This window comes from Halichoerus grypus, chromosome 8, assembly GCF_964656455.1.
Source record: "Halichoerus grypus chromosome 8, mHalGry1.hap1.1, whole genome shotgun sequence".
NCBI classification, from domain to species: Eukaryota; Metazoa; Chordata; class Mammalia; order Carnivora; family Phocidae; genus Halichoerus; species Halichoerus grypus.
Genome location: NC_135719.1, coordinates 77200534 through 77211127, shown reverse-complemented (window position 1 = coordinate 77211127; position 10594 = coordinate 77200534). Strand labels below are relative to the sequence as shown.

General features: G+C 42.4%; 1 protein-coding gene across 1 annotated transcript in view; it reads right to left on the bottom strand.

Moving 5' to 3' along the window:
- RYR3 (ryanodine receptor 3) overlaps window positions 1-10594 on the bottom strand; it is a 503714-nt gene that overhangs the window by 257484 nt on the left and 235636 nt on the right. The window contains 1 exon segment of the mRNA XM_078053421.1: window positions 8901-9057. Coding sequence (XP_077909547.1) covers window positions 8901-9057 — 157 coding nt within the window.

The window sequence follows — 10594 nt, the reverse complement described above, 5'->3', positions numbered from 1 at the left end:
GGCAGGTGGTCAAGAATGCATTGATTTCACAGAACAATGGATACTTGATTTTCATTCCAGAAATATCTATAGTCCTGAAGATACTTAGGCCAGTAACAGGATTTAAAATATGCCAAAGTTCTCTCCTCCAGCCTGTTCTCTAAACCATAGACAATGCAGCAAAAGAAAACACACTGCAACTGTTAAATATGAATAATGACATGGAATGCCAAGAGCTCACAGTTAAAATAGTGCATGTTCCCAAACTATCAATGACTACACTCCATTTATTTTCTCAATTTTGTTTATTTAAATATGACTTGGCCAGAAGAAGAGAAATAGTAGGATCTATTTCTCTAGAGCCTGAAATCAATGGATCATGACTGTTTATAGAATGGAGTGTCTCTTGGTGTCTTTGCTTTTACAAAACAGCATGCACTCCCAAAGCTCTATGGTGGTCACTGCAGTGGCCACTTCTAATTTAAAAGAATAGAAGCAACAACAAAAGAAACTAAGACATGGAGATGAACCAACTAAAGCCAACTCAACCCAAATCTAAACACCACCAAGGATATACTAAGGAAATGAGAGTGGTCCATGACAGAGAAGTCTGATTGGGCTCATGGCAGGTTGGTGATCTTCTGACTTCTGAGCACGAATGCTCCCTTCTCTGTGTTCACTTGAATATGGCCCCATATGTACTTACTCTACTGCTGGAAATGGACTCCTCCTAAATGATAGGGTTAATCCAATACTCCCTTCCATTAACTCCCAATTCCTAGAAGATACAATTTTCATTTCTAAAGTTCATATATACCATATGCTTTAACCAAATTGGACTATGTTCCTTTGATATATCAAGGTTCCCTTCCTCTGGGCCTTTACCCACATTACACTTTCTGCTTAGAAATCCCCTATTTCAACTCTGCATCTTTACATCTCATCCATCAAGCCTTTCCCAGATCCACCTTTGCATTTTCCCTGATCTCGTAGCACTTCCCTTCTCCTCCCTCAAGGCTCTTTACCATCTTCTGTGATAGGACTCCCTTGCTGGCATGCTTCCTGTCCGCTACCAGACTGAAAGCTCTCCAAGGACAAGACTGGGATTTGCTTGTCTTTGCTTAAAATAGGTTGCAAATAATCTGCTTTTGTTTTATTGTTCTGTGGACATCAATTTGTTTATCTCTGTCAACATTCTCTATGTTAGATGATGAGCGGATTCTAAGGAGGAATAGGATACTTGGTATTGAAGGATAATCATCATCATCTCCTGTCTCCATGGAGAACTTATGAAATGGTCCTGACCACATCACAAGTGTTCAATAAATATCTGGTTTAGACGATTAAGTTGCTGCTCTCCAGAGTGATTTAAGATTTCTAGGAGGACAAGGAAAGGAACCGCAACTAGTGTTTTTCTAGTGCCTACTTAGAGCAAAGTATTTCGCTAAGTACTCTACAATGGCAATACCATCAGTGAATTTACCAAGGATCTACAAAGTGATATGTATTATGCATGACACTTTAAGAACATTTTCTCTCAACCTTTTAATGGTCCTTCTGTTTTCATTTCTCTTACTCTATAGGTGATAAAACTGAGGCTTGCAGAATTTGAGTAATTTGCTCAAAGTCCTGTAGCTAAGTAATGGAACAGAATCCAAAATCAAATAGAATTCCAAAGCCCATTTGTCATTTGAACATAATTTTTTGAATGGTTATCATTAGCAAAGTATTAATTGTATTAATGTTTCAGTTGTTTAAGAGGTATTATAAAGAAGAAAAGGCTGACAGGTTGAAAACATATGCAATTATTTTATGAAAAAATGGCTCTGGGCTCATATAAACTTTAGGGTCATACATATAAACCAGTAATGATAGCAACGTGACATAGTCTACATTCAAGGTGCAACTGGAGTTTGGGAGAGAGAAGACCTCATTGTGCCTGAGAGTTAGGGATGATTTTATATAAGACAGATACTTGATGTGAGCTTGGCTGGGAGTGAGAAGTGAGAAAGGAAAGAAGGAAGAGGACTTGGTTCTAGTAAGATGGGTTTTGTGTGGCAAGGGGAAAGCCTGAAGTCCAGGAAGGGACTTGAACAAAAAGGCCTCCGAACTTTGTACTGTAGGTACATGTTTCTCAAACTCACAACATTAACAGACTTTCTCCTGGAAAAGAGGACTTCGGACAAGTTCTTTATCTTCTTCCAGGAGTCAAAGGAAACATTAGGGCTTATATAAGATGGATTGTTAGGAGTCCTACAATAAAAAGCAAACAACAGAAAAAAATAAAACCTGTTGAATTCTGCATAATGCAGCAAGTGCAGCCAAATTGCTTTTTCTAAAAAAAAAAAAACAATTCATAAAATTATTGTTTGGAATACCTCTTGGGAAAAGCTAGTGTTGGCAATGGAAAGCCCCTGAAAATTTTAAGCAGGGGGCTAACACAGGGCTGCATCTTAGAATAATTGTTCCAGCAGCAGTGTGAATTATAGATTGAAAAGAAACAAGGCTAGAGATAGCTGATTTTTAAGCTATGCCATCAGTACCTAGCATATCTGGAATGGAGAAGCTCCTAATTCATGTTTATTAATTAGAATGAAATCTGTTATTTGACATATTGAAACTGCCTGTGTCCACAGAGGATAACAAAGTACCTTTCCAACACACTGTAAGCACCCAAAAATGTTTCAGGGGGAAAATGAGACATGGGAAAATGAGACCCATTCATGGATGCTGGGGTAAGCCATCAAGAAAGGCCTGGTTAGTCTGCCCCTTCCTAGGTGTATCTGCAGAAACCTTGAGAAACAACCTTTGGGTTTACTTCTCCACATATATAGTCCTTTTCTAAATTTCTAATCTAGAATAGGAGGTCTTAGAATGTTCTTAAATAAATCACACACTGCAGGACATTGCGAGGATCCTGGCTGGGTGGGAGGCCAAGGAAAGCCCCCTGCTATTTACTGTGTGCTGGGGGACCAGACTCATCTGCATTAGGGAAGGCGCACTTCTCCAGCGGGCTCTTCCCTCCATCTTTCTCCTTCAGTTCCTACACCATCGGGATGAGGTAGGCAGCGCTACTGCCATTTCATGGATAAGGAGACACACTCCCAGGTTGTCTTCCTGGTCTCACAGAATCCTCACAACCACCCTTCAAGACACACTTCTTCATCCTTATTTTTTGGAAAAAAAGACAGATTAAGGCTGACCAGCAAATGGCCGAGCCAGGATTCTCACTGAGGCTTCTTTTACTTCAAAGCCCATGGTTTTCCTTGACTGCTTCTCTATTTGGTCCACTTTGAACAATAAAGACTTGAGAATCATTGATTTAAATTTTAAAAATACTGTGTAGACTTCAGAATGGCTAAAATTAACAACACAGGAAACAACAGGTGTTGGTGAGGATGAAGAGAAAGGGGAACCCTCTTACACTGTTGGTGGGAATGCAACTTGGTACAACCACTCTAGAGAACAGTATGGAGGTTCCTTAGAAAGTTAAAAATAGAACTACCTTATGACCGAGCAATTGCACTAGTAGGTATTTACCCAAAGGGTACAAACATATACATTTGAAGGGGCACATGCACCCCAATGTTTATAGCAACATTATCAACAATAGCCCAACTATAGAAAGAGTCCAGGTGTCCATCGACTAAAGAATGGATAAAGAAGAGGTGGTGTGTGTGTGTGTGTATGCAATATATATGCACACACAATGGGATATTACTCGGCCATCAAAAAGAATGAAATCTTGCCATTTGCAGTGATATGGACAGAGTTAGATGGTATCATGCTAAATGAAATAAGTCAGAGAAAGAAAAATACCATATGATTTCACTCGCATGTGGCATTTAGGAAACAAAACAGATGAATGTGTGGGAAGGGCAAAAAAAAAAAAGAGGGAGAGAGGGGGAGGCAAACCATAGAGAATAAACTGAGGGTTGATGGAGGGAGGTGGATGGGGATGGGCTAGATGTGGGATGGGTATTAAGGAGGGCACTTATTATGATGAGCACTGGGTGTTATTTGTAAGTGATGAATCACTAAATTCTACTCCTGAAACCAACATTACACTGTATGTTAACTAACTAGAAATTAAAAATTTGGAAGATAAAACAATAAAAAATACTGTGTAGAAAAGAAATAAAACTATTGTCTCTAGATGTTTGAATCTTGAGGTAGTTGTTTTCTCCTCTCCCTTTTCCCTCTTTCCTCTGTACCCATCTCCTTCCCTGGCTGAGAACTCAGTGAGGAAGTGGAGCAAGCCAGGGGGCTGGCACAAACAGAGCCACTGTTTTCCTAAGGGATATCCCATGAGTCCAGCTGCCATCTTGATTCTGACTGCCAGGAGCTGCTAAAGTTAAAGGGCACATGAGGCCAGTCTACAGAGATGCTTTCCATGCACAGCAGAGAGAGCAGTGCACAGCTTTTAAAAGGCAGGGAAGTCATGTTTGGCCAAGAACACAGTGCTTAGCGCATACTAGATATTTGATAATTGTTGACTCAACTGAATGTAACATTTTTATACACTGTGGAAAAATTTCCTCTCATTGGGAACAATGATAGCTCTACATCCTTCTGCAATAAAATAGGCAAACTTTGAGATTCTATCTCGACTATTCAAGACTTACAGTATAGTCATGAAAAATAGCTATAAAATAAATGGTTACATGTGATAAGTCTTGATTTAACATCACTAATTCAGTCTTCCCTGAAAGGAATTCAGCACTGTAAACTGATGTGGAAACATGACATCTAAACAGATAATATTTACTCTGGCATGGCAATACTAAATCACATTATCTGACAATCCTTGGGGAATGGCCTTGCAATGTCAAGACAATGTGAAAATGATGTGAAATCAAGTTCATAGAAATCTGACTTTGATGTTCAAAATAATGAATCTGTCTCCTTGAATGCTGATAGGCAGATAAAGATCCAAAATGATTACACAATGATGACAGGATACTTCTATGATGATGATGGGGGTTAAAATGAAATGGATTTGAGGCTGGTTTAATGTATGACCACATTCTTATATCCCTTGAGCAATTTCCACACTTATCACCTGCTACACATTATGCCAGGTGCTGGGATTCCAAAAGGCGGCATGTGTGGTCCTTGTCATCTAAGGGCTCCCGGTCCAGTGAGTGATGGCTGTTACAGAAACATAGACAGGGGCCTACTGGAGGCCCACGGAAGAGCCCTCCTCTTGTAAAGGGCATCTGACACTAGTCTGGAAGGATGAGCAGGAGTTCGTGAGTGCGGGTGTTTAGGAGGGGTAAAAGGCATTCTAGGCACAGGTTGAGCAATGAGAAAAAAGAACATGTTCAAGGGCTGATAAATATTTAGTAAGCCAGAGCTCAAGGCAACTGTGAGCAAGTGATATAGAGAGAATGGAAGGGCAGGCAGAGGTCAGATCTTAACATTTTATGACAGATTTCAAATGAGGGGCAACCAGATTAAGAGCTGTGTTCAAGGTCTCACAGAGAGCAGATGGGAGTCAAGGCCAGATCTAGGTGACCCGGAAGCCACACTCTATCAAATACCACTTAGGTTTAAAGGAATAAGGTGTGACGCTATAGTTCAGAGGCAACAAGACATCCCAGACCTCCAGTTTGGTTTGGATCACCCTGCTGAAGGAGAGGGATAAAAACTGACCAAGGTTACTCCCTGCTCATTATTTTACACGCTTCCCATACTTGCTCAAAGACCTTGGTTTGATTTCATCTGAGCCAGGCCAGGCCCACGACTGCTGCAGGTGTGAGTTCTGACCCCCTTTCATGAAGGCTCAGTCACACCCTTGTCTGATCCACGTGTACAAGATTCACAGTGTACCTGCCGCTTCTTCGTAAGGGCAGCCTGCTAAGGATGTTAATATGCACCTGCAGCTGTCTCATGGCCCCAGTTTAGAAGTCATAGCTGTTGCTGACTAATGCAGCCAGACAGGAACATGCCGTGGGAAGCCCATCAGTGCCAAATGACTCACAGCCCAGCGAACCCAGTGCTGCCCTGAACACACGAGCCCCAAGAGTGCCCCTCCTGGGAGTCTCTTTTACTGTGTTCTAGATTCCCCAACATACAGAGAGGATCAGGTGAATACCCCCCGTAACGTCACTGACAAAGGCACTAAAGACACAGTATCTCTACCTCCCAGCCTTCCCGTTGGGATCCCCTAACCCCTGTGCCACCACCCAGATCCTGAAATGGTATCTCCGACTACTGTCAGCCATCTGCTCCATCCTGTAACACATGTAACAGGCAAGCACTGGCTAGATGACTCAGCACCCTCCCGCTGTTGAAAAGCAGAGCCAAAAGTCTCCTTCTGCTGGGGAACCTCACTACTCCCCGGTGAGGGTGAGCACACTGGAGTGGGCATTTAAGGAGGAAAGCCGGCACCCAGCAAGGTAAACATACATTTACTAGGGAGGAATCTGGGGCCCCAGAGCACTCAAGGCATTTCTAGCGTTCTTCTCCCAAGAGCTCTTTGGAGAAGAGTGTATGGCAGAGTAATGTGTTCTCCATAGATTCTTGCTTTTGGTGTAGCTTCACATTCTGAGATGTCAGATGCTCTGCCCACACAATGTCCTAAGGAAGCCCCGATTTCCTGGGGGGAACACAGCCATTTCTTGGCCTGCCGAGGAGCCTAGGTCATTTTGACTTCAGTTCCTCGCCCACTGAAATGAACGTAGCTGGGCCGAGTACTGCGGCACTGGGAGTTATTTAAAACCTCTAACGTAGTGACTCCAGTGAAATGTAACAACATTGCCAAGTGCATAGGACAATATGACTCATGGGTGACTTTTACCTCCAGCTCTGCTATGCCGGCCGTCCCCACGGTACCTCGGTGACTTCCAGCCATCGGCTGCTTGCTTCCACGTGCATAGAGATGGAAGGACCTGGGGAGCTAAGCAATGGGCCTTTGGAGGGCAAGCGTGCTCACAGGCCAGGAGCTGTGCCAAGTGGAAGGACTCTCTGTGGTGCTCTGAGTTCTTCTGGCTGTCCCCAGTGGCCTCAGTAAGCGCTTAGCCATCCTCCACAAGGCTGAGCCAAGAAAGGAATGGAATGGAAGAGTCCCCTTGGAACAGGATGCTGCCAGCTGCCTGGAAGGCCACGTGAATGCCTGCTGTAACCAGAGAAGCCCCTTTCTGAACTAGTAGTGGCCGCAAAGTCATGGATCTACCCCAGGGCCCCAGGTCTAGAGGGGGCTGAGGGATGGTGGTAGAGCACTCGAAGAAAGAAAAAGCCAAGCTAGCATTCTTAGAAAGGAATTTACTTGGTCACCAGCCAGAAGGAGTCATTTCTTTTTTTTCCCATCTCTTTTTCGCCCTCCCACACTTGCTGTCGCCCGCAGCACCCCATGTCCAAGTTGGCTCTTAGGGAAGAATGTGATCTAGCTTGTCTCTGTTCTTCGGACTTTTTTGTTGCTTTGTTTCACCAATTCTTTTAGCAAGTTACACTGCTGTAAACCACTTGGCGGAGGCCAAAATGTTTTACTACACAGATCCACGTTTGTACTTAAAATCTTTCTTTTGCTGGGAATCTTAAAAAACAAAAGTGAAGGGAACATAAAGGAGATGTGCTCAGAAAACCAGAATGAAGTCAAGGAGCCAAAATACCATTTAAAGAGAAGCAGATGGGAGGTGATGTTTGAGAAGAATTTAGGGTAGGAAGTTCATATATTTTAATGTTGGAAATATAGGTGTGGAAATAGCTTAACTATGATATGTAGCCATTTTGGGGAGAAAAACCTATATGCCAGAGATTCTCTGCCAGGAAAGACTCTGGGACCATAAAAAGAAGGAAAACAAAGGAGTCTGAGCCCCCTGCTTCAAAAGAGGGCAATGCTGGAAGACTGCCCTCCTCTGATTCATTAAGAAGCAGAGCTGTCCCACAGAAAATTCAGCTGTCAGCTCCACACCGAGTCCCACATGAACGGAATCATCAACAACCCTTTCCTGAAATCGTGTTGAGAACACAAATCAAGATCTATTTCTGGAAAAAAGCAAAGAAGAATGAAACTAGAGATGAAGCCCCCAAAGGAGATGTCAAACTGTCTTGTTAGGAGGTGCCGACTCCCTGATAACTAGGCCTGCGACTGAGCACAGACTTTCCTACACTTGGATGATCTTTCCAGAACAATCATAAAGTGACAGAGCATCCAACTCTCTGTCAGAAGTCAGCTCAGCATGCAGTTCTGACCATCCAACTAGATCCAGTTCGGAGTGATGCAGAGTTAAAGCCTGAGTGGATGTTAAAGATAGGAGACTGCAAAAAAACCGCTGTCTATATACACATCAAAAGGCAAAGCTACATGTTTGCGGTTAACCTAACTAGCCCAGGGTCCGCTTTTAATGAAGGCTGGGGATGGATGGGTAAGAGCTAAGAGAAGTGGAGGGAAGAGACCTCCGAGGGAATGAATGAGGAAGGTACTGGTGACTTTATATAATACAGATAACTACAAGATGAGGTCATGTCCAGACTGACGCCTTCTCTACATCTTTCTGAAAGAAATCGCTTCCTTGATTTAACCCCATGTAGCACTGAAACTCGTGCCTCTACATTATCATTGTCTTATAGGACTGAAGCATATGCTTAAAAGTATTGAAAACAACTTAGAATATATCAAGCGACAGCATCATCTTTCATTAACCTCTGAAAAACACTGCCCATTTCTGTGATCCTTTTATTTTCTGGGGCTTTCCACTCTTCTTTGAAGTCTCTCTCTTAAGACTTAAACCTGCCTCCACGGCCCCCATTCCCCTGTAAACTCAATTCAAAAGCTAGAAGAAGACAGTGTTTCTCATAGGTCTAATTTCCAATTCCATCTCGTTCTAGTCCACTTTCTTTTTGGTCACAGTTCTGCCTGGAGGGCTCAGAGCTTTCACTTTTAGAATGAGGTCAAAGTCCACTTCCTCACCCCTTACCTTGGAGGCCCGGAAAGAGAAGGCTGTGGACTTGGTGTCTGACTTCGCCCGGTCCTGCAGTATAAGGCCTTGGTCCTCTGTCAAGGCCAGGTAGTGGCCTGTGGTGAGATGCCGGAGCCGGAAAGCCTGGCCCCATCTGATGTTACTGCCACTCCAACTGTGCAGAGAGAAGAGCCAAGAAACTCAGTCTATCTCAGTATTTATCCTGGGCTTTCTTCCACACACTAGCAGAATTGTAATCCCTCTGTGGTTTATCCCCTGGAGGGACAAAACGCTCGTCTCCTGGCTTGCTCTAGGATTTCGGGTCTCCTGACAACTCAGCATGGTACTTCTCCTGCAGCCTCTCAACACCAACAAGGAGGCACCCTCGTGCACCATGGGTGGGAACGTAAACTGGCGCAGCCACTGTGGAAGACAGTGTGGAGGTCCCTCAGAAAATTAAAAATAGAATTACCACATGATCCAGTAATTCCACCACTGGATATTTACCCAAAGAATAAGAAAACACTAATTCAAAGAGATAAATGCACCCCTATGTTTACTGCAGCATTATCTATAATAGCCAAGATATGAAAGCAACCCAAGTCTCCAATCATAGATGAGTGGATTAAAAAGATATGGGGCATGTGTGTGTATGTGTGTGTGTACATACATATATACAATGGACTATTATTTAGCTATCCAAAAAGAATGAGATCTTGCCATGGATGGATCCAGTGGGTATAATGTTAAGTGAAATAAGTCAGTCAGAGAAAGACAAATACCTTATGATTTTGCTCATATGTAAAATTCAAGAAACAAAACAAATGAACAAAAAGAAAAGGACAAAAAATAGACTTTTAAATACAGAGAACAAACTGGTGGTTGGTAGAGTGAGGTGGATGGGGGGATGGGTAAAACAAAGGGGATTAAGTGTACACTTAATGAATACTGAGTAAATGTATAGAACTGTTGAATCATATTGTACACCTGAAACTACTATAATACTGTATGTTAATTATACTTCAATAAAAATAAAAGCGGGGAAAAAGACCACCAACAAGAAAGATGATCCTGGGACAAGTCAACGATTTAATGTAACTAGAAGTCCCAAGCTTCCAATTTTCCCTTCGCTCCACTGAAGTTTCTTGATATAAAAAAACCACAAAAAGAATGCCTTATAAGGGAAACTCATTTTTGGAAAAGCAAAGCCATCCCTAATGTACTATCTCAACTCAAACTGTACTACCACAAAGAATCCTATCTTCGAGAGAAATGGTAAAAATACTTGGGCAACTTACACTCACCAGGGAGAGGTAGATAATAAAGAAGTCTGTGTGTGTGTGTGTGTGTGTGTGTGTGTGTGTGTGTGTGTATTTTTGTATTAGAGGGTGATCCATTCTGTGGAAAAAAAGTGAAGCAAAATAAGATGATTTAGATAAGGGAGACCTCCTGTTGAAATGGCAACCTTTCAATGGTCCTACATCAAACTGTTGGCATTCAACAAAAGTTACAATAAGAGTTAGGCGAGAAATTATCCACTGAATAACTTGAAACTCATTATCTTTTGAGTTCGAATAAAATGTTTAAGTTAGAATAAAATCTCATGGTTAGGCCTCTGGGGAAATAAACAACCATAACTGGAACTATTATATATCCATACCTACTTTGACTTTGTAAAAAAGCCCATTAAGCAAGGCTTAATATCCTGAGAA